The 25,286-nt window shown below is 36.4% G+C and overlaps 1 protein-coding gene across 1 annotated transcript; it reads left to right on the top strand.

Annotated features, from left to right (window-relative positions):
- The first annotated feature begins 4,662 nt into the window (after nt 1-4,662).
- INSIG2 (insulin induced gene 2) lies at nt 4,663-23,925 on the top strand. The gene is made up of 6 exons (XM_079133102.1): nt 4,663-4,878; nt 12,125-12,496; nt 18,877-19,002; nt 22,162-22,327; nt 22,502-22,601; nt 23,812-23,925. The coding sequence occupies exons 2-6, from the start codon at nt 12,253-12,255 to the stop codon at nt 23,851-23,853; spliced, it is 678 nt and encodes a 225-aa protein (XP_078989228.1). The 5' UTR covers nt 4,663-4,878; nt 12,125-12,252; the 3' UTR covers nt 23,854-23,925.
- Nucleotides 23,926-25,286: the final 1,361 nt, after the last annotated feature.

The raw sequence follows: 25,286 nt of genomic DNA, 5'->3' as shown, positions 1-25,286 counted from the left end.
TTAAATATTTAGCCAATATTTAAAATTGGTTTGCATTCCATGGCTATGTATCATCTGTTACATTTGCTATGTGGCCAGGAAAAGTCTGGAAAGTATTAAAAATTCATCATGGATAATCATGAGCGGACTGTGTTCAATATCACTGCAGATAAATAATAGCTTTATTGACATATTAAACTATTGCAATGTCAGAATTTTTTCCTTCCCCAATCTCTATTATCTTTTCTAAAATATGTCATACATGGCATATTCAACTACCTCCTAAAATTCTGTAATTCCAGATCTTCATTTCTAGATCTCACTTGAGTTCCAGATGCACATTTTCACTGCCCTACTAGATATTTCTACCTAGTTCAAAGTATTTCGAACTCATTCTACCCCGAATTCAATTCTTGTATTATTATTCTAGACCAATTGTGCCATGTCCACTCAATTTGTCAAACTCAAAACACTGACATCATCTCCACTTCTATCTTTTTATCACCCTCACATCAGTGGTCAACAAGTCCTGCCAATTCTGTGACCTCTGTCATTGCCTCAGTTCAGGCTTGCACCATCTCTCAGGTGACACTTGCAATATCTGTCTACCTAGATTCCCTCCCATTAGGTACCTTCCAGACCAATCTAGTTTAAAACAGTACAACATATCTGATTTTACTGAGTGTTCTCAGTTGACTTATCTATCTACGTGAGCTGGCTTGGTTTACTGACACTTCTGCCTTACTAGTCTATGATTGTGAATATTGAAGGTAAGAGCTCTGTCTTGTTCATCTCTGTGTCTCAGTGTTCAACAGTTTTCAGCGTATAACTGCTTCCTATATGCTACCGAATGTAGCTAAGAACACAGCCTTCAGGATCAAAAAGATCTAGGTTGAATTTCTCCTCCTCTACCCTTAGTTGCTAAGTGACTGTGGACAAACTAAGGTTTATCCAGTGAACCTCCACGCTGGCTGCATTATGATTACTTTCAGATTATCTAGGATTGCATTAGGATTACACAATGAATTTATTAAAAGGCCCCCTCTTTAGCCCAATTAAATCAGAATATAAGAGGGTGGCGTTCAGACACTAGAGTTTATAATAGATCTATAGGTGATTGTAATATGACCCAAGATTGATAATAACAACTCAGCCTTAATTTCTCATCTACTATTTGGTATTTGTTTCACACTTGCTCTTCATCCTGCTCTCAGCAGATCCCTCTCAATCTTCAAGTCACATTCCAGGCATTTCCTTAATCCACAACTGCAATATGATGTTTTATCTTCATAGCACTTGTCTTATTGGTAAGTATATATTAACTTAACATTTATTTACTAGACTGTAAGCCAGAGGCCTTATCTGTTTTGCCTTCCTCTTATGGTCCAGTGACTGATGCCTGAGAGATGCTTAGGTCACAGCTGTTGGAAGGGATGAGTGAATTAATAAATTATCCATTTTATAATCTCAAAGAGGCAAAATTCGTTTTTTGTGTGTGTGTGTTCCTCAACTATATGTATCTATCTCAGTCTGTTTTGTGTTGTTATAATAAAACACTTGTGGCTGAGTACTTTTTACAGAAAAAAGGTTTATTTAGCTCACACTTTTGGGCTGAAAGTTCAATATCAAGCAGCCTCAGTGGTTCAGTCTCTGGTGAGGGCCTTTTGCCTATATCAGAACATGGTAGGAGCATCATGGTAAGAGAACATGCACATGACAAGACAGGGAATTAGAGGCCAGGGAGGGGTCAGGGTCATTCTTTTCATAACAATCTGATTCCTTGGAAATTAATCCCTTTCTACCAGATCTCAACCACTCTGACCAGAAGCAGCATCCATTCATGAGGACAGAGCTCCATGACCTAATTAGTTTCTAATAGGCCTCATCTTGTATAAGTTCCTACCACCTCCACATCAACATACTGAGGTCAACTTTCCAGAACATGAACTTTTGGGGGACAAAACACATTTAAACCATAGTATAATTCCATATCAAAATACCAGAAAGAAAAAAAAAATCAAACAACCAAATAACAACAACAAAAAACTAGAGTGATCTCTAATACTTTGAATTTCAGCTACTGAGTAGGAAAACTATCATACTTTTTTTCCCGAATTTTTGAATGTTTTTAATTTGAATAAAGTTGCCAAGTCCAAAGTTCGGAGAAGCTTACTGTAAAGTTTAGTCAGTTATCAACCCTTAGGCAACAATTGATGTTAATCTAACAATATCTGACTCCAATAAGGAAAATAAATTTTTGTGGGTGTTTGTTTTAGTAACCCAAGAGTTTTTTTTTGCTTTCTAACTTCCCTTTTGATCATTTGCTTAGGAGGCCAAACAGCATGTAAGGCTAATGGAAAAAGCTTTCTCTGAAGTTGCAGAATTTTCAAATCATTGATAATTGTACCAGGAAAAAGGACTTTAGAAATCATCTAAACCAATTCCTCAATTTACAGCTAAGACAATGAAAGTCTAGGAAAATGAAATTTATTAGACATGACTACACACATTTTTGTAACACCAAAATACTATCTGGGTTTCAAGAATCCCTCACCTGCATTCCACTAACATTACATCAATTTCAAAGTAATCCAAGGTTATGATTCTCAAAGTTCTTAATTAATATTTTGACAACAATTTAGGATTTTAACATTTCCATAACAAAAAGTTAATCCAATTTCATGAGCTTTACATTGAGATTTCATGTCTCACCACACATTTTTCAATGTGCTGGGCTCTATAATCCCCTTTATGTTTTTCCAACTCTGAGTTCCCACCCAAATGCAGAGCCTTACCATATCTGCATATTTATCTTCAGTGTCCACTTAAATACCACATCTTCCATGAAAACCATCCTCAAATCTAATTAATGACAACAACAGCCCTTTGTATTCCTCCTAAGGATTTTTAAAAATTCTTTAAATTTTTTTTTGTAGCTGTAGAGGGGCAGAATGCCTTTATTTTATTTGTTTATTTTATGCAGTGCTAAGGATCAAACCCAGTGCCTCGCACATGCTAGGCAAGCACCCTGCCACTGAGCTACAGCTCCAGTCCCCCTCCTAAGGGTTTTTTATTCAGCCTTGTACTGTAAAGGAATCATTGGAATGGATGTCAGACTCATAGAAACTGGTGCCACACCAGTTTCTTGACTTTTAGATCCTGTCCCTCCTTGAAATTAAGAAATATTTAAACTAAAATAAATGTCTTTCTAGGCTAAAATTTTTCATTAGGATTTTCTTGAAGGCAGTTTCGAAGTGTTTGAAAAAGCTGGATCGGGATAGGCATGAATTGTACATGTAGGATTCATGGTGTTTTAATGAGAGACTTGATGGCAGGACAATTTGAACTTATTGTCTCTTTTCTGGATGCTTTTATCCTTTTAAAATTCCTCATCCATTAGTATAATTAGCCTAGATTTTCTTTTATTGATGGTGTAAAAACCTACAGGAACTAATTTTAAGAGTTAAGGAAAACAGAAAACAAGTAGGGTTACATAAATACTTAGACACTTTTACTGCAAATTTAGTTTCTCTTTAACTCTGAAGAAATGCATGTGTTTATAAAATGTTCAGAAACAAAAAAACCCTCTTATTGGGTAGGGAGTATAATTCAGTATAATTACCTAGTGTAAGACAGAGGATTTGATCCCTAGCACTGAAACAAATAAAGCAAAACAAAACAACAACATTTTATCCTTTACCAGTTCAAAGTAAAAGAAAACAGAGGAATTTAACCAACTGACATCCTTTGTAAAACTATCATGCAATTATTCTAGGCACACATTTCATCTGAAACTTTTCTCAAGGCCACTGTAATATGATCATAACCATAAAATAGTTTGGGTTAAGACACTCAAAAAGTTGTTATATAGAATAGATCAATAACGTAATACAATCAAGAGAGTTTTCGATTTTGCCTTTAAAAAAATTAATGTCTTCCGGCATTTATATATGACTTTAATACACTGATGGCACCACTTGCATTCAAAACAAAAGTTTATGTGCACAAACTCCAAAGTTGTGTTTGGGTTGGTTCATGTTCTAAAAATAAGGTTTTAGAATCAATGGGAATAATACTAATGACAATGAGGGGTCATAGTTTTGTGTTCTCTCTACTTCAGTGTAAATTTCTAAAGCCCTTCCTGTGAAAATGACTGCTCTTAAACCACATTACCTGGTCGTCCTTGAGGAAGGATCAGGAATGAAAAGTGCTACAGGATGGAGAGAGAAACATCAAGTGTGTTCTCCCAAAATAAATTACGGTTGGTAGGGAAGAAAGAGCAAAGAGTAAAGCCCGGCAAATGCACTTAAGATAGTGCGAGCTGGCTCCTTATCCTGAAGAACCTGGCCGCCGGCACTCCACAGCCCACGACCTTCGGCTGGCAGATGAGGGACATGCAGAGGACTGCGTCTCACTTGTCTGCGTGCGTGTGTCACCGCACGATTCTTTTACTCCGCCCACAGGATCTGGGCACCCGTCACAACCCACAACTGTCTGTCTACTTAGCAAACAGCTGATCCCGCAGCCTCCCATCACCTACTTGGTCCACGCCCCCTGCCAGCGGCCAATTTCCTGAAGACCGGAAGCTCGGCTGCCCCGGCTTTCCAGTCCCTCCGCTAGCTTCAGCGGCAACCGGAAGCTCTTCTGCCCCGATCTGTGGCGCGCGGCGCGCGGATTGCACAGGCGCAGTGGAGCTCAGGCGGAGTTGTGGGAGGGGAGGAGGAAGAGGCGGAGGGGGGACGGGGGCAGGTCCCAGAAGATGGCGGAGGCGGGGGTGAGTTGGGGTCTCCCAGAAGAGCTCAGGTGACGTGTTGCTGAGGGAAGCGGCCTGAGGAAAGGGGTGGCCCTCGAGAAGAGGAGCTACTTGTGTTTTTTTGCAGCCGGGAATCCTGGTGGCAGGTATGGGAATCCAGGAACGTAGATGGGGCCTGCAGGGCAAGGGGCTCTGCTTACCTGGAGAGAGGTCGGAGAAGTCCAGAAGAGACTACGGACCTGGGAGAGGTCGTAGGGGAAGCCGAGGCTCCCCTGACAATGGAAGAGTGTCGGAGTGAAAAGAAGGCGGGAGGACGGCGGGAAGGGCGACTCTGGAGAGCTGATGGAGGAGGTGGAGGTCGGCGAGCTGTCAAGCATAGAGCTGTCAGGACTTGGGTGGCTTATAGCCGGGTAGAAAGACACAGGTTTGGGGGATGGGGGATGGATTCAAATTAGGTAGGTATCCTAGTAAATTTAGAACCCACCCAAATGAGACGACATTGGTTTGAGGAGTAGGACTTTGGCATTTTGGATTGGAAATGAATACCTTTTGAGTAGGTGTGTGGGTACAATCAAAGAGAACTTTTGACTGGGTCTAGAGTTCAGTTGATGATGGTTATTGGGATTTCAGGATCACTCAGTGGAGGCTGGCATCTTGGAAGAGGAAAGCAATGCTGATGATGGGGGTGGGGACAGAGAAGGTGCTAAAAGTTAAGTGATAATGACTCATGTTCAGTTAATGTTGGAAAACGTTGTTAAAGAATGGTAACAGCTAGACAGTCTTAGCAAATACACTGCGAAAAGCTTGCTGTTTTGTAGGACTGATGAGGAAGTGCGTTAAGAAGGAATGGATAGGTTTGACAGCCAGACGGGGCTGCAATTGGCAAGTATCAGTATTGCGGTAGAGCTGAGGAGTGCAGGGGAAGACTTGCTGCAGTCCTGGCTGCAGAAAAAATGAAGACAGCCAAATAGGCTAGATTGTTTTCCAACTTTTGGGTTTGTCGCTGATATTAAACTACTGAATGAAGGACTAATCACTAATCAGTGTCCCACAAAAAAAAAAAAAAAAATAGCCACTGTATGCTTCTGTTTTTCCCCCTTTAATTTTTTCTCTGGACTTTGTGTTCAGTACTGTGCTTTATCGTGGTTTTTTTTTTTTTTTCATAGTACTCGGTTCATATCTGGTGGAAATTGACCAAGCTGTGAGTCATGTACACTTGGGAAACAGATTCTTTTAAAACTGACAACTGTTGCTTTTACAGATGGTTGCATTGAAAAGGAAATGGTAAAATGGAATTCAGTCATTTAAAGACAGTTTGTTTTCAGTGTTATCAGAAAATTATCCCCCCAAAGTAGAGTAACGTTTTTAGAGAAGGAGATTGATAATTTAAAAACAGTAAGGGGTTGCAAATGTTGCTTGCTTAATGTTTTATGTTTGATTTTTAGTGTTGAGGAAAGAATTACAAGGCAAACTTTTTTTCTTTTTAGAAGTTTTAATATTCCTAACCTGTAATTATAAGTGTGCTTTTATTTATGGGAGTTAAACTGTTTCAGTGATTTGTGTGTTTTTCTAATGTTAATGATTATTCTATATTGGGAATGCTGTTCTAATTAAGGGATTATATGATGAAAAAGATGTGAGGTAGTCATTTAACTTTATTATTTAGTAGTCTATCTGATCAAGCACCTAAAGAGGCAGGGTAATCTGAGGTAAACAAATGTGCTTTTGTCGCCTCTAATCATCAGAAGATCTTATTTGGTTCTTATTTGGTTCTAGGGAGTGTTGCAATTGTTAAAATGCAACCCGTTTTTAAGGTTACTAGGAGATTTTGTATGTGTTTGTTTTCAAATGTCTGTTGCCTGTGCACTGTTTCAGTGGTCAACATAAACTTTGATTTTTCATTCAAAGAGCCCAGAATTGCTTAGAACTCTCTTTTATTTGTCTAAAGCAATACTGTTAACAGGTAGACACCTGGAATAATATTTTTCCAATATTGATGATTTGTCATTGATCTATCCAAACTATGTGTACTATTTTTCTTTTTGTTTGGTCACATACTTTATAGAAAATGTAGCTCAGGGCTCAAGGTAGAATTTTTATATGTCCCTTGGGAAGTTTGTCTTTGCAAATGATTGAAAACATTAGTTTGGAATTAATAATTTATCAATATAACTTTAAGAACTGTTTCTTGTGTGGTCCTTAAGTTGTATTTGTGTGGTGTTTATAGATGCAGACAATGTAGTAAAGTGGAATTCATGGAGTCAGCGTGTTTGGGCCTGGACCTATTACTACCTGGTAACAGTTTGTGATTTTAGAAAGTCAACTAGTCTATTTGATTTTGTAAAATAGGAATCAAAAGCACCTGACTGTTTACTAACAAGATTATCATTTGAGGATTCATTGAGATGTTGTCCTTTAAACAGTATCTATACCAGAGACTTCTTCCTTGATCAGAAAATTATTTTTCAAATAATCTAAATTTTTCAAATATAGATTTTTAAAAAAAAATTTGGAGAATCAAATTTCTTTTTGATGTTGAGTAATGTTTAAATGAAGCGACACCAATTCCTTAAATCTTTCCTTTACAATAACTAACTCCCCTAAGTGCATGACTGATATAAACATACTTCTTTTAGGAACTTTGTTGTTGCATAGTAGGGAGTGAATGGTCTTGTGGAATTTCCTATCCCTTTGATGAGTCTGGTCAATTATAGGTATTCACTGTATATATTTGTAGTCAAAAGATCCAGTAGAACAATCTTGATTTTGTCAATTTACTTGACCACTTTGTGTCACATATGCCTAGCTGGGAAACTGAGAGAACTTTTAAATCACTGATTCTAGCTTTGTTTGGTCAATGGAGCTTTTTGAGTACTTGATATAAATTGTGGAACTTTCAGAAAAATGCAAACACGTACAAGTTTTTTTGTTTTTGATTTGCATGAGGTTCAAATATACTCATCTTTAGAATAGATGATCTCCTAGTTCCCTTCTGGTTCTTGAATTTTAGAATACTATAATTCTAAAGCCTTGTGTAGCTTTCATTTTTGTCCTCAGTAATTATATATCATTGTATCATAACGTAGACACAAAGTTAGCTTTTTGGTTTGCAAACAAACATCAAACGAATGTGTTATTTTTAAAGACAAGTTCTGGGGTGAAGTAGGAAACTACAGAGGCCCTGCCAGGAAAGGTTGAATAAACAGCTGTGGCAGAAAACAAAAATGAACAGTTTAGAAAGTCTTTAGCAGCCTTGAAATAGAATAAGGAATCAAGTCTCTAGTAATCAGTGGCTCTCAGTTGGAAGACAGTGCCTCCCTTGGGGCATTTGGAAATGTGGGGACAATTTTTGGTTATCACAGATGGGGGAGGCTGGCATTTAGTGGGCAGGAGCCAGCCATGCTAAATAATATGCAAGGCTTAGAGCAGTTTCATATAACAAGGACATGTTGGGACATAACTGTCTCAAATGCTGGTGCTCTGACAAATCCTGGTAAGTGATGGTGAGATAGGGGCTAGCACAACTAAAATGGCTTTTAAAGCTGAAGTTATTTTGTTATTTTAAAAAAAATTATTGAGCATAAACTTTTTTTTTTTTTGCTATTATTTATTGGAAAAATTCAGAGAGACAAGTGCTGTGAACTTTGGCTAATTGGAACATATACATGTTCAGCAGCAAAGTCAGTGGGGTTTCCTCACTGCTGGAGTTGGGGAAGCAAAATCAAATGTTGATCTCATAAAGTGTGTAACTTAGCCATTGAGCTATTCCTTTTTTACTTTAAAACATCTTTTTCACCTTGATCTGATACTTTAAAAAATTTCAAGGTGTTCATACTTTTATTCTCATCATTGCTGTGCTATTATGTTGTCTCTTACTCATATTGTCATTTGTACCTGGAGACTATGTTGAAGTTGACATGGTTTTCCAGAGTCTACACATCTCTTTGGTAACCAAGTAATTTTATATAGACCCATGTACCAAAAACCTGGTCTAAGTAGGTGGAGTGGGATTCAGTGTATGGAGGAAAGAGAATGAGTTTCAGAATTAGACTTAAGGTAAAATTCCAGTTCTAATTCTGCATGTCCTATGACCAATAAATAAATGCAAAATCTCTTTGACTTAATATCCTCATGAGTAAAATGAGGATAATTCCTACCTTTAGGATTATTTTCGAGATCAAAATTACTCAATTTTTGGCACAGAGAATGGTCTCTCAATAACTGAATACATATTAATAGTGAATAATAATAATAATAATAATAATAATAATAATAATAATAATAATTCTGTAGCTGCTGATCCTTGTTCTAAGTGTTAGAATGCATGATATGCTAACACCTGTTTACCACATCATGGCAGAAGAGGTTTGCAATACCTATTCAGGAGATGTTTTCTGGGCATTTTCATTTGGCATATAGAGTTTGTTTTCCCATAAATCAGCTTTAATATGTACTATTTTCCTCTAGTCCAATAAACTATAGAGCTCAGTCATACTATAAACTTCATAAGATTGTAAGGACCAGCTTAGGTACAGTATTCCCCCTTGAGTGTTGGGCACAGAACTTTCAGTACATCAGAGACTGAGTTAAAAAGCCTGTTTTTTGTTTATCTGTGGAGCTGATAAGCTGTGAAAGTTACTAGTACTTACAAATATTCTCATTTTCATAATGGTTATTTCTTATGTCAGCCCAACCTCCTGGAATTTACAGTTGAGTTTTGTTCCAAAATTCATTTGTAAGGTAGTTGGAAAATTGGAAACTCAGAAGCAATGAGTTTTAAATGATGATTAAAGGCCTTCCAAAAGGCCTGCTTAACCCAATATAATTTGATTTAAGAAGCGTAAACCCAATTCAAATACACAAGTAGGAATATGTGGAGCTCCGACTGTGGGCTAAGCAGGAACCTTGCTGGGTGAATAAGACCTACACGTATAACCCAAAAGACAACTACACATATAATTATAAGGTAGCTAGTATAAGTGCTATCTAAGGTTTTAAACGGCTTTGGGATCCAAAGGAAATATCATTTAAGTACTGACTTGTAAAGATGCCTACAATATATTATAGTTGGGCAAGATGAAAGCAAATTATAAAAAATAGCCTATGTAGTATTTTCTCATTCCATCTCACCCCAGTTAGAATAGCAATTATCAGGAATACAAGCAACAATAGGTGTTGGCGAGGATGTGGAGAAAAAGGTACACTCATACATTGCTGGTAGGGCTGCAAATTAGTGCAGCCACTCTGGAAAGCAGTGTGGAGATTCCTTAGAAAACTTGGAATGGAACCACCATTTGACCCAGCTATCCCACTCCTTGGCCTATACCCAAAGGACTTAAAATCAGCATACTACAGAGAAACAGCCACATCAGTGTTCATAGCTGCTCAATTCACAATAGCCAGATTGTGGAACCAGCCTAGATGTCCTTCAATTGATGAATGGATAAAGAAACTGTGATATATATATATATATATATATATATATATACACACACACATACACAATGGAATATTACTCAGCTATGAAGAATAATAAAATTATGGCATTTGCAGGCAAATGGATGAAATTGGATAATATCATGCTAAGTGAGATAAGCCAACCTCAAAAAACCAAAGGACGAATGATCTTGCTGATAAGCGGATGATGACACATAATGGAGGGTGGGAGCGGGGCAAGAATGGAGAACGGAGGGACTGTATAGAGGGAAAAGAGGGGTGGGAGGGGTGGGGGAGAGGAAAAAAAATAACAGAATGATTCAGAGTCAAAACTATTACCCTAGGTAAATGTATGATTACACAAATGGTATTTCTCTACTTCATGTACAAACAGAGAAACAAGATGTATCCCATTTGTTTACAATAAAAGTAAATTTAAAATATTTGTTAGTATTCACGGTTAACAAAAGAATATGTGACAGTTTGGGAGACTGAACATCATGGTAAGAGCAAGGGCTTTGGGTTCAGACTGCTCTGCCTCTTACTACAGGTGTAATCTTGTCAAGTGACTTAAACTTTCTTACCGTTTGTGTTGCTTGTAAAGTGGACACAATTACGTTTACCTCTGAGGGTTATTGTGAGTGTTCAAGAGTTATCACATGTCAGGTGCTTAGAAAGGCACATAGAAGTCTCACATGTTATTTGTCATGGAAATAGGAAAGTACTGCACTAATCCATTTTGTGTTATTCTGATGAAATACCTGAGTTAGGCTGACTTTATAAAGAAAGGGTTTTTTTTTTTTTAGCTCACAGTTGTGGTAATTTAAGGGTGTGATATCAGCATCAGCTCTGCTCTGATTGAAGACCTGGAGGCAGATGACTGGAGCATAGGTATGAGAGCTAGATCACATCACCAAACAGGAAGCCAGAGAGACTAGGGACCTGTAGCCCCTTCTGAAGGTAGCATTCCCAATTTACCTAGGCCTGGCTGCACTAGGCTCCACCTCTTAAAGATTCCACTTCCCTGACATTGCCACACTAAAGACCAAGCTCCCAAAACATGAATCTTTAGGGGACAAAAGACATCCACCAGAACAAAACGATTAGATTACTTTTGTTGGAGAAGTAAACAAACTCCTAGACTGACTGTAATAGCAAAGTGCAGTCAGAAGCTGTGTGGCTAAAACTCCTCTGATTCTACTCAGGAGGTTGTTCTTCGTTCTCTTAGCTTCAACTCTTCTGCTTCCTCTTCTGACTTTCTCACAATCACTCCTATGATTTGCAACAAAGGCAAACTAGGTTAAAGCAGGGGTGGGAGACAGATGTGACCCTGGGGAGAGTGGTCAGATCTGGCTTCTGTGACTGGGTATGTGTGTGTGTGTAGGTGAGTGCATGGTGGTCCAGTTTTTGTACACCACTTTTGGGTAAATATTCAAATGTATTAAATTAAACATTTAAAAGAATCTTGTTCTTTCATGGAAGTTGTCCTCATGAGCAAGCCACATTTTATTGTTGAAAATTAAGTATCATTTATCAGAATATGTTGACTTTCAGTGAAGTTTAAAACACCCTATTATAATTGATGGGCTTGGAGATTTAGGTAGAAGTTGCAGAAAACTGGGTTTTGATCTTCCAGATTCTGTTGGAAGTGATTCTGATTATCTGTTCTGCTTTTCTCTGAGTAGGGTGAGCTGTTTTTACTATTAGTCTAATATTTAGGTCTCTTGGGCCACTTACTCTTTTTTAGTAAAATACTAGTGTAGCACTTTATTTTTTATTATATCATGTACATTAAATACTATTAAACCTTTCTTATTTAGTAAATAACTAATTTAAATAAATGAGTATACAAACTTATCATTTCATTATTTGTCTTTTTAAATAAGCAAGTATTGAAATCTGAAAAGTTGTACAATCATGTATCAGACACACTGATTTCTTTCTTATCTTTTGCAGGATTTCTGGTAGGTGTGCTTTAGAACAAGATGTACTGTTGAAGCATTATCTGCTTTGATTCACAAACAGTTAAGCTTTTCAACTGGGACACCCCCTCCACCCTCACAGCTTATTGAACTTATGAAACCATGGCGGAAGGAGAGACGGAGTTACCTGGGTCCAAAAAGTGTGGCCCATATATTTCATCTGTCACTAGCCAGAGTGTGAACTTGATGATTCGAGGAGTAGTTCTTTTTTTTATTGGAGTATTTCTTGCATTAGTGTTAAATTTGCTTCAGATTCAGAGAAATGTGACGCTTTTTCCACCCGATGTGATTGCAAGCATCTTTTCTTCTGCATGGTGGGTACCACCATGCTGTGGCACAGCTTCAGGTATGTGTAGGATGTTTCTACAATGCTTAGAAAGGAAATAGGATAAATGAGTATGATGGTGTCTGAGCAATAAACATTTTTTATTTTAAAAAATCAGCTTTATGAAGTGTACTTTAAATGCAATACAGTGAACCTGTCTTAATGAATAATTTGATGCACTAATTGAATATTCTCAGTCACGTAACCATGGGCACAGTTCAGCTATAGCACATTTCTGTTACCTTCAAAATTCTTTTTATGTTCTCTTCCAGTCCATTCCCCCCTATAGCCTTAGGCTCCTTCTGATCTACTTTCTGTCACCAAAGGTTATTTCTGCCTGTTCTAGGGTGAGTAGCAGTGGAACCATGGAGTAGGTACTCTTCTGTGTCTGTTTCTTTATATCTTATGAACTTTTAAAATTTAATCCTAAAAACTATCCTCATTCCCTTTAGGATGAGGCATTTAACCTCTTAATTCTGGTCTTCTTTCAGCTCAGCTCATCTTGTGTAAGTCTTGTTTTAAGATATTTTGATGATGGTTATTGCTCTTTGGTTCTAAGGGTTTGGTGTATATAATGTGGTCTTATTTTTGGAGTAGACAAAAACTCAAAAAATAGAATAATTTTATTCAAGTTTAAGTCTTCATGTTGTTTTTTGATTTTTGATATATGCTTTTTCCTTTGTATCTTCTTATTAAATGTACCTTAACAGTAATAAATATTTGGAGATCAATAAATAGACTCTCTTTGCTTAAAATCATTATTATTCTATTAGTTACTTTTGGTTTGTTTTTTGGTGCTGGATGGCATGTAATGGATAAAGTAGAGCATTTCAGAATGTTTTATTAATACCGAGCTTCTGTAATGGATTAGCTTTTCCTAATGACTAAGACTAATAGATTAATGCTATATAACCCATAGCAGAAGCCATAGACCTACAGTAGAGAACATTCTGATTGAGACAGAAAATTGCTTTTTCACATGCCCCTGCTGAATAAACATGGACACCTTTCAGTATAATGTAGGTCTTTCTGGGTTTACATGGTGGAGCTGGAGGTGGAAGGGTAAGTTCAGATGGATCAAATTGTGAGACATTTAAAATGACCTCATGAAACCTATAGGACAATTATGTAATCCAATTGCATGGATAGAAGGTTTTCATGTGACTTATACATTGATATCTCACTGTTGCAGTATTCACACTGGAGGAGCAGTTGTAAAGTCAATGCTTCTTGGTTTCTCAAGTGTTACCATTCTCCAAGAGAGTAAGCAAAATTGTTCAGAGAAGAAACCATAAGTTGTATTTTATCACTCTCTGCTCTATCTACTGGTCCTCATGTATTTTATTTCACTTAAATTCAGAGGAGAAAAATAAAATTTTCCCAATACCTTTTTCTAGTTCATTGTTTATTTTCTGCTAAGGTGTAATTCTGTCTTGCTGCTTACAAGACTTGGAAGAATTTGTATTTTCAGGATAGAGAAAAGAAAGGCCAGAGGCAGGAAAGTTTCCTTAATGCATGTCTGTCAATATAACAAGTGCATCCCTTAACCCCAGGGTTCTGTAGGACAACCTCAGAGAGAGAGATGATAGTGTTGTGCCTATTAGGGGATGAAGAGATGAAGAGAGGAAATCAGTGAGCCCAGGTTCCTAGAGCCAGCGAATGGTGGGGCTGGACTCAAGTGCATCTGTTGCAGAAGAGGTCACTGGGAGCCACTCATACTTTCCCCTACTCAGGATGCCTCTTTTTAAACCTCAGTTTTCAAGATGAGGTGCTAGGTTTGGATGGAATATACTGACATGTGTTGAATATTCAGGGCCAGGGCAGAGGAACTTGGCTGAGATTTCATTATACCTCCCTGATGGAGAGGATCAAGCCACATCTGTTGCCTGGTCCTTCTGTCCCTGTAATGAGGAACTTTTTTTTCACAAACTCATAGTTAGGAAGGAAAATTCCAAATGTTAATACTGTCATTCAGCCACTTGATCCTTACTTTCCTTTTTTCTAAAAACTAGGTTTGTCACACTTTCAAACTTTTATTTAGGGGATTTGCATCTGCATTTCTTGCTTACTTTCTTTTGAAAGCACATGTTCCGTAGTGTACCTAGACAGAAGAAAGTAGAGAGGCACTGGGAAATCTAGATGCCTATCAACTCTGCTACCAAGTTTGTTGGATAGGTCATAGTGTTCAGTGGATGGAAGGGATCAGATTTGTGAAGTTGCCAAAGATGGAAAATGAATTCTTGCATAATCTCTCAACCTCCCATTGTCATTTTAGGGAAAATATCAGGGGAACAAAAGAAGTAAATGATATAAGAAACAGTGTGGGTGAGTTTGTGTGTATATATAGTGTGTATATGTTTTTGTGCACACGTGTTGGTATGCATTTTTTAAACATTAGATTCTTAGCATCTTTAAGTCAGAAAAACTGATAGTCATCATTTGATTTTCCTGTCCAATTAACATTCTTAGACCTTTTGGAGGATCTCCAGAATCACTGCTTTCTACCTGTAAACAGAAGCGCCCCTGGTTGTCATTTGCTCCCATTCCTTATTGTGCAGTTTGGGAAAAAGTTAGCGGTGCTTCTTGAGGAATCTTAAGAGAAGTCTCATAAACTTCTTTTGATCTCATTTTCCTTTTTCTCAGTTCTCTATTTTTAGTTTAACAATGCTGATATTATAAGCTGATTACCTTTCTTATGTGTGCGTACACTAGAACTGAAATTGAAAACCTCTTGAACAGTATTAAGGGCCACAAAGGAATTTTTGTCAAGAATTAAATAGAAGAAGAAAATACAACTGTCCTGGAGTGGGCAAAATAAGTAGGGAAGTTGCTTCAAAAGTCACAAGTAACCAAGTTGAGCCCAAACCTGTGTAAGTAATAATTCATTTAAAAAGGGACGAAATGTACCTGTTTAGTCATGCGGTCCATCACCCCATTCCTGAAGAGTCCTGTAAGACTTCTCCCTTTCACCTTCCACATCCAGCTTACAGGTTTTGCATCTTTCTTCTGTCTCTTTCTTGGTCTAAGCTCCCACCCCCCGCTGCTTGCTTGTTATCAGTCTTTCTCTTTCTGCCTCTAATTTTGTACTCCCTGCCCCCTCCCCACTTGTGTTGTACACTCATCGCTGTAAGAGTGATTGCCTCTCTCTCTGATAAAAGTGACGGCATCATTTTCCTCATTCCAGTGTCTTCAGACTGGTCTCTTTATGGTATGTCCCTTGTCTGCTTTTATCTTCCTCTGAGATATTCTGGACCCTGAAGGTCACTATGTGCCCAAAGTTTGCAGTTTTCATAGTACAGGCTATTTTCAATTGTATCTGCTTTTCCTTGATGCCTACCTGTGATGAGAAAATCATTTCCATGTCCGTCACTTGCTGTGTTCTCCTGACCTAGGGTCACCTGTACTATGAAACTTTCTGTACAGTCTAGCACCCTGCCTCCCGCAACACATACAAGGACAGGACCCCTCTGTGTACTGTCAGTGCTCCTTCTAACACGACATTGTATTTTATAATGTCTGTGGTCACTTTGCAACTGGAATCATGTCAATTCTTTTTTCTTTTAAAATCCCCAGCAAATACCAAGAAGCAGTTGTATTTTAGGGCTTAAATATTTGTTAAACAAAACCATTACTTTCTTCTGTTATAGTTTTCCAGAGAAGTATAGCTCATTGAGTGATGTTGTGTTTTCAGTCCCTTTCCTTGAAAGATGTCTAATTTAACAGTGTTCCTTTTAGTAACTCACTGGATTAAGCACACTACGATGAAAAAGTCATGATTTACACTGGCGTTTTACAAACTTTTGTCTTTAGTCTTGGCAGACTGTAACTAGTCCTGGGAAATCACTTGAAGATATAACAAGAAATGCACTTTTGCATCAGAGCACCATCTGATTAATCAGGACTGTGTTTGCATATGATTTTACACAGACATGATTTTATCAGTCTTTTGTGTTAAAAAAAAATGTGCAGGAAGAGGAAAATAAGCCCAAACATTGTGCTCAGATCTCAAATAGCAGAGTCTCACAGTGCTGTATATGTTGCTATCAGACTCTGCTATGCCTTTATTTAAAGGAAAGAAAGAAGACATTTAATGGGAAGTGACAAGCTTCCTCGAATTCTCTCTCTCAGTGAGCAACTGAGAACCATGCATACTCAATGGATTTGATTTTTATTGGAAAATCCCAAGGTTGGCAGCATGGCAGTTTAAATTCCTTTTTGTGTTTTTGCTTTTTCTCCTCAGTTGTCTCTCACTTGCAAGTCTGATATCATATGCATAAAAATATAGTCAATTTTACTTATTTATATCTTCACATACACATGTCAGTATTCTCTATGTGATAATTCTTTACCTATGGCATCAACTGCTGAGGAAAATTGACTTGGAATGCCTTCTCGGGTGATTTTACTCAGCAACAGGCAAACTGGATCTATATCTATCTTATCTATAGAGATAGATACAGATATATTGACCTATCTCTAAGCTATCTATATATTATATATAGAGATAGAGGGGAATAGGAACTAGGAATGATGGGAGATGTTAGTTTATGACCCCTTGAGAAAAGAAGAAATAACATTCATTTAGATAATTTCAACTATTAGGCATGCTAGTTGCTTTATTTATTTATTTATTTGTAATAACTGGGATTGAACCCAGGAGTACACTACATCCCCAGCCCTTTTTAAAAAATGTATTTAAAAATTTTTTTGAAATAGGGTCTCACTAAATTGCCAAGACTGGCCTCAAATTTGCGATCCTTCTACCTCAGCTTTATGAGTAGTTGGGATTACAGGTGTGCACTACCACACCTGACTAGTTGCCATTTTTAATGTGTAGAAATTTAGCAATGCTGTGAGCTAATCTCACAGGATTTTAGAGCAGTGTGTTTTAAATAGGAAAGTAACATGAAACCTAAATTTTCTAGTAGTTGTCAAAACTCTGCACTGCTGGGATTTGTTGTTAATCTCTTGATGGTCTGTGAGCCATCTATACTCAGCAATTCTTTAAGTCAAAGAGTTGTGGAATAGACAATGCATATATATTCCATCTCCAGGTGGAAGGATGGTCAGGCAGCCTATTTCGAATGTTGTTCCATTGGTCCGCTAGCCTGTGATTTTTTTTTTTATATTAATTGTCTTCCATTTTTCTTTGAAGATTGAATGCAGTGCTTGTGAGATGTAGCTAACCAATACCCTGCAGGAGAGGGACTCTGACCCTTGGGCTCTTAGATTTTGGCATAACAGTTTCATTATACATTATGGGTGGTATTGGACATTTTAAATATGCTTTTCAACTGATGTGACAGTTGTGTCTTTATTACCAGAATGGCCGCATAATCGGTCTGTTTTGAGGAAGATTAGCAAATCAAAGCTACTTTACTATTTCCTGTTAAATTTAATCTGTGGAAATGCATTTTCTTTATAATTTGTTGAATAATGTTTTGGTTCATTAGTCTTTTTTTTATAACAAACAGTATTTAAAATTTTCTTCTCTGAAGTGAACAAAATATTGAGGTTTAACAAGTATTTAAGAATTGACTGAGAATATTTTGAGACTCAATCATAGACATTTTGTATACAGTAATTGTATTTATAATTATATATTTAGTAGTCAAGATATTCTTTTAAAATTAAGTGATGTACTAAGATCATTTCTTCTTATCTTCTAACAGTGAACTTAAATTTTATGCGAAAATTTGTAATTCCTACAGATCATGTGTCTTCCATTTTTTTCTACTTACAGAATCAATCTTCTTTATAAATTTCTACTGGGAGTTTTCCTTGCTTCCGCAGTATGACCTACATTCTTATTAGAGATGGAGAGGAGTGTCAGGAAAAGGTGCTAGATACAGAAAACTGAGATCAGAAACTGGTGGGGGCAAGACTAATCTAAGTAACAGGATAGCAGGGACCATTGGAACATTGTGTGTAAGATAAACTTGTATTTGTTTTAAATTTGGGTTTGTGCTTCTGGCTTCCCTTTAGGTTTATGTCATTTAATAGACTATTTCAGAGTGATGGAGGTTTGAGAGAATATTGCTTAACTGCTTTACTGGTTTGATGCTTTTTAATCTCATAGATATTTGTAGCAGAAAAGTAGCATGAATCATCTAGTTTAATCAGCTAAATTGTGAATCATACACTTAAGAGTGTTTTGCATTAGAATTTAGCATACTATCACAATCATTTACAGTACTTTCTTTAGTAGTGTTATCTTTCTTTCTTTTGGAAGGTAAGTTTAAAAATATCAGTAATTGATGTTATATATAACTTGAGTTCTTTTTTTTTTCCTTAAAAAAGAATTTTTAAAAATGTTTCTAGGTGTTATAGTGATTCTTGTAGCTTAATTGTCACCAGTAGAACATTTCAGATGACTTAATTTTTTTCTTTTTTCCCTACAGCTGTGATTGGGTTATTATACCCCTGCATTGACAGGCATCTAGGAGAACCACATAAATTTAAAAGAGAGTGGTCCAGTGTAATGCGGTGTGTAGCTGTCTTTGTTGGTATAAATCATGCCAGCGCTATATCCTTTATGCTGTAATGAAATGCTCAATAATAAAGAAGCTTCCAACAAACCAAAGGTTAAACAGTCCTTTGTAGCTTCACTGTCGTCATTGTGATATGCCCACTTAGTCATAAAAAGAGGGTGAACCATATTGTTGAAATTTCAAGGTAGTAGCTATGCAATTATTGTGTGGATATAGTCCTTCATTTAAATCCCTGTTATTCAGTACCACTTAGAAACTTAGCTCATTTAAAAAATTTACATGTTTGTCCTAAATTGGGTTATTTAATTACTTCCATATAGTTTTGGTAATTCCAAGATTGGAACCAGTACATTTTAAAAAGAATTTTTTTCCTTCTGTTTCTTAATTTAAGATTTACCAGTAAGGACACGTGGTGGCTTTGGATGCTATTTTTGTTGTTGTTGTTTCTTTGTTTTTTGTTTTTCTGCATTTAAAGATATTTTAATTTTTTAAAAGGCAGATATCACTTGTTCTTAACCAACATCAAAAAAGCCATATAAATACTCTTAAAGGTGGCATCATAGAAATAGCTAACTTAGACCTTGGACAAAAATAACTATTTTTTCCCCAAGGTAAATATATTTAAAGTTTTATCATGTGGAGAGTCTGACATTTTACACAGTCATTAAATGAGTATTTGATAGTGTCCTAGTGAGAAGTAAGGTAGTCACCATTTACCTTGCTTCCTTCTACATCCCAGAAAAAAAACGTTCACCTCTAGAACACACGTTTTTGCCCTCAAGGATTTAATTCTGTAATTTTCCCTACTTTCTTTCCTCTACCTGCTCCCTACCCTCTGCCTTTCCTTTGTAGAAGAGAATCTGAGAAATGCTAGTTCTGTCTTCTTTATTCTAGAAGATGTGGTTTAGACATTAGAAGTGGCAGGAACCTTGGGAACCAGGAAGAGCAAAAAGTGGGACTCAGGCTGCCCTTGTCATTGCATTGTACTGGGCTCAGGGCAGGCATTTAACCTGAAAGAGGGTGGGTCACGTGGCAAGTTAATTCCTGTGCCTTTCACCAAAAGTATTGAGGTATTTTAGATAAGCTTGGGAACAAAACCCACAGAAGTAGGCAGGGACCTGGATTCTAAAAACAATTACAGTGCCCACTTTCACTGGTCCTGCAGGTCTGTGAATTTGGAAGTCCCTCAGGGACTGTTATTATTTTGGCTTTCCATTTCTTTTTGTATTAAAGAATTTCCCAACACATTTATTTCAGTGAACTTTTTGAGATTTAGGAGGATTTTATGGAAAAACAAACGTAATGGTTAGGAGGGCTTAAAGAGATAAAATCATGGACTGTAATATTTAGAAAGGAACCGAGAAGTTACCTAACTTCATGTTTTCTTTGTGAGGATATAAGACACATGAAAACCAGAAAGGCTGGGTCATTTGCTAAGTTGTTCCTGTTGCCAGACTGTGACAGGGCTGAGACTAGACAGACCCCAGAGCTGACCCCAGGTTTGGAAACCTCTCATTCTCCTCTCAGGAAACCCATAGGTGTGTACATTCCTCTCTATCTGCTGAATTGGAACTTTCTGTCCCACACATTTTGGCTACAATTTCTGTTTTTAAGTAGAGAAATTTATATAGCATTTTTCATCATTTTATAAACCTTTCATATTTACATTCTTTGCTTTTTTTACTCTTTTCATTCTCTCTGAATGAAATACTTAACTATAATTATCTTAGCTGCCCTGTGTGTCCTGTAAGCAAAACTCAAAATACTTACAAAATCTAGAGCACAGACTTTTCATATCAGGTTCCCCAAACTTAAGAAAAATCACATGGTACTACTGTGAAGATTGATGTACTTTACTTGCTTACACTGGAATCCTCGTTATTTTGCTTGACTCTTATTGAAGTTAATTTATTTAGCAAAGATGAACCCCATTAATAGCAAATTCCACTCTTTATGTAAACATTTATTGTTCAAAGGGATCAGCACTCAAAATGTTTTCTTTAGAGTTTAAGTATAACGACAACTAAGGAAAAAGGAAAAGCTTTTCCAGAGAGCATACTCATGTGAGTTATAGGCTTCTTGATAAATCAAACTTAAGCAAGGAATGACCTTAAAAGAGTGACACTCAACAGCCCTGAGATGCTGAGAAGTCAGCAAACTGGGTGTTCAGGATGTTGGTTTGGCAGGGGTGTAGAATGATGATAAACAGTGGGTGTTGAAAGAAGCAGGAAATGTCTTTATATGCATTTTTTGGGGGGAAACTTCTCTTTAATTGTATCATGGCCAGTTAGTTTGTGAGATGTATAGCCCCCATCCTCCTGACCAAGGAGCTGGTTATAGAGCCAAGATATGGCCTTTGGGATATAGATAATGCCCTTTTAATGACACTTGAAATTAATTCCTTTAGTGTAATCCTCTAGCAAAGAAATGAGAAAATTGAATTTGTAAAGCTTCGTTTTGCCCAGAGATTTTGGAGTAGAAAAGGGCTGTACATTTGTGAATAGATGCTTAAGTAGGTGATGGAAATAAAATATTCGAGCAAACTGTCCTATACTAGAAAGTCTCAGGCACCAAAATAGCTTGGCAGGTTGCAAGATAATGTTCACTTCAAGGCTTTATCCTCAACAAATTAAAAGTAGAACAGTTGACATAATAGAAAGGGATACTGTGTCCTTGGTACTCTTGTTTCTGAACTGCATTATTATAAAATGTGTCTGTCAGTAAATCATGTAGAAAATGTGGTACCCTGTTAAATAGCTGTCAACTCTTCTATTTTCAAGTCCTGTATGATTTTCAAGTAATTCTAAACCTGTTTGAAAAGTAATATTGGTTTCCTTTTTCACAAGTATGTCCCTTTAGCAGCACTACTGTTCTGAAGCTTGCAGTTACATGTTCAGCAAAGACAGGATTTCTTAAATAATGGGTCTGACCTTATAATTGGGAATGTCTATAGGCTATTATTTTTTGGAGAGGTTACAGGTTGGTAGGATCTATTAATAATGCCTTCTCTATATCTGGTATTTGGAAAATTCCAGAGGCAGCTTTAATCCCACCTGGTCTCAGATATCATATTAAAAGAATGAAGGTACTCAAGAATAAACAATTCATTTAACAGTGTCATCTCTTATTTTATAAAAATGAGCAGGTAATTCTGTTTTACAAATTTTAAAATGATTCTTTAACATTGATATCAGAAAGTGGATTTTGATAACAACATACAGTTGTCTCTCACACTGGCTGCACTATCCATTGGACTGTGGTGGACTTTTGATAGATCTAGAAGTGGTTTTGGCCTTGGAGTAGGAATTGCTTTCTTGGCAACTGTGGTCACTCAACTGCTAGTGTATAATGGTGTTTATCAGTAAGTATTCCTTTTGGTGCTTATTTGCTAGGTAAATAAATGATGACTATATTTAGAATTGAGATTTTAGAAGTTGTGTTACCCATTATGATCTATAGAATAACTTATTTTCATTGTAATTTAGGTGTACTTGTACTTCCTGTGTGGGTTGTTAAAATGTTTCTGTTATCCTAGATATACATCTCCAGATTTTCTGTATGTTCGTTCTTGGTTACCGTGTATTTTTTTTGCTGGAGGCATAACAATGGGAAATATTGGTCGACAACTCGCAATGGTAAGCTGATGCTTATTTATTCCCTTTTCTGTGTGAGATACATAAGTTTTCTCTAAATGCAGTCCTTTAAGAGAAAGCAATTTGTAAAGACAATATTCTTTGATTTATTTTTTACTTTCATTGAAATAAATCATTTAAAAGAATTTAATCACAGGTGTATTAAAAATTGAGGAAGGAGGATTGCAAGTTCAAAGCCAGTCTCAGCTACTTATCAAGCCCCTGTCTCAATTTAAAAAAAAGGACTGGGGGTGTAGTTAGTGGTAGAGCATCCTTGGATATAATCCCTGGTACAAAAAAAAAAAAAAACGTTGAACACTTACTGGAGAGAAAGGCCAGAATGTGTCACGGATAGAGTGATACGATTTATTGACCATATGTGGATATTCAAATCTTTTATTATTATTTTTAGTTTCCACTTCATCAAAAATGGACAGTTACAAAAATAAGGGACATTACTAATAATCAAATTGCTTGAGTATTTATAAATTAAAATGTCTCTGATGAATCTAGATATTTGATCATTTTAATTATGAAGAAAAAGGACATTGTTGATAATGCCAGTCATGGTGGAAGCAGTTAGGGAGTAACATTCAGAGGCCACAGTGGTTTCATGAATTAGTGCTGTCACTTTTACCATTTTAGCCAGCCAGAAGAATAGAGTAATTTACTTTATTATCTTTTTGATAATCTGGCCACCCAATTATTTTTATTCCATTGGTTTTCTTTATTTTTAATTGTGGCTATACATTTCTAAACTTGTACATTAAAAATACTGTTTTGACCAGAACCTTTTATAATGTGATAATTTTTTTCCTTTGAGCCGTAAAGTGATTTGAAAAAACAATCATCCAAATTCACTTTATCAGTCTTGTTGTTAGTTCATGACCTTTTTCTCTACAGACTTGCCTTACTGAGCAAATAAACCTACTTTGCTTTCTCTCTTCTCATGATAGGATTGATCTAAATTACATACGCTTGTTCATAATGCAGAGACCTCATCTTTCTCCTGCTTTCTGGCTGTGGCAATTTCTCCTGTAGAATGTGAATTTCCTTTTTCCCTATCACATTTATTATTAATCCTTTATTCCTCAGAATCTTTGAGGAATAAAGTGGGCATATGTTAAAAGTATTCATTTTTGGAGCAGTTTGGTTTATTTCAAAGTTGCAATTCAAAAGAGATTTTAATCTGTTAACCTTTTAATTTTTGCAGTATGAATGTAAAGTTATTGCAGAAAAATCTCATCAAGAATGAAGATGGCAAAAATATATCTTTTTGTACAGAAAAACAAGAAGAGGGCATGTAAATGATAGATATATCAACAAACTAAGGACTGTAAAATTGCCAGGATGCAATTTTTTCCTTGATTAGTGTGTATAGATAATCCACACACGCGTTATTGCTGCAATCTGTGATTGCTTCATCTGTAAATCAGTTGCAAACCTTTATGTATTTGACTTAAATAACTGTAAGATGTATGTGTATTACATTTTAAAATATGTTGATTCATAGATGGAATTTTTAAATTAATTTTTAAACATACCATACATTGTATCACAATGTAGATGTGCCAAAATATTCTCTTATTGTCACAAAAAGTATAAGGATGCTTTGAACAATTTATAAATTTAGTGAAATAAAATATAAGAGGAGAGCCAAAAAATAAACAAAAAGCAAATGGGAAGCTAGTGTTTTCTCTTTCACCTACTGTTGTGCCTTTTTATTTTTTAATCACAGCAGTTTGAGTTATGCATGCCCCAATGTGTGTGGTTAGTTTCTATTTTCATGCTGTTTCAGGGAATTTTGAGTATTTTAATAAATCCAATTTCAGTGAACTTCCATAGAATGATTTCAAACCTGCATCACTGGAGAGAACCCAAAGAGTAATTTTCTGTTTTAACAGATTTTGCTGGAGGTATATGTGATGAGCAGGTGAGGTTATCAGCTCATTTTGAGTCTAAATTTGGAAGAATGTATGTAATTAAAACTTAGAAAATTTAACTAGAATAAGTAAATGTTTGGGGACTACAAAATGACCTTCTGCAGTGCCACAAGGTGTAAAGTGATATTAGCTGTCATTTGCATTACATAATCTCACTGCTTTTGCACAAGCAACATATTAGAAACTCCAAATAAATCAAAATGAGGTTTCTCATTCTTTTGGGTTCTATAACATATTGGGTCCTATAAAGCAAACCACTTTAGCTAGGCTTAGTCATGTCAGTGGAATGCCTGGATTTGCAATCTTATATGCAATCTGGGGAATAGATGGGCATATATTTTCTTATGTATTCATGTCTGCTAGTGAGCAAATAGTTCAAATTTGTTGAAGAATGTATTAAGATGGCATTCTGTGCATATTAGATATCTTGCTAACAGTTTGGGGCATATCTTTTTAACTTCTAGAACCATTTAAAGTATGGTTTAAACATATTCTTTCCTAACATTTTCCCCCCAATTTTTCATTTTGAAATTGTTGACAATTGTCTGATACACAAGGGCAAAAACTTCTGAGTATTCTGGTGAGTGTGTGTGAATGAGTGAGAGTGTAAGAGTAAATATGTATGTGCATGTGCTCTTGCTTTCCTAGAATGTCAAGTGGATATTTTTAAATTTTTGGTTTTAAAACAAATGCTATCAGACTGTGATCTTGTATGCCAAATTTTATTCTGCTTTTATGTTTTCAG

This window comes from Sciurus vulgaris, assembly GCF_902686455.1.
Source record: "Sciurus vulgaris genome assembly, chromosome: 3".
Taxonomy (NCBI): Eukaryota; Metazoa; Chordata; class Mammalia; order Rodentia; family Sciuridae; genus Sciurus; species Sciurus vulgaris.
The sequence above is the reverse complement of the archived record's forward strand: the minus strand, read 5'-3'. Positions and strand labels throughout refer to the sequence as shown.

Bases quoted from the DNA above. Each gene is read 5' to 3' on its own strand.
- INSIG2 (XM_079133102.1), top strand. From the start codon at position 12,253: ATGGCGGAAGGAGAGACGGAGTTACCTGGGTCCAAAAAGTGTGGCCCA. The intron at 12,497-18,876 runs GTATGTGTAGGA...TTTTCCCTACAG, and splicing joins ATGCTGTGGCACAGCTTCAG to CTGTGATTGGGTTATTATAC. The intron at 22,328-22,501 runs GTAAGTATTCCT...CTGTTATCCTAG, and splicing joins GTGTATAATGGTGTTTATCA to ATATACATCTCCAGATTTTC.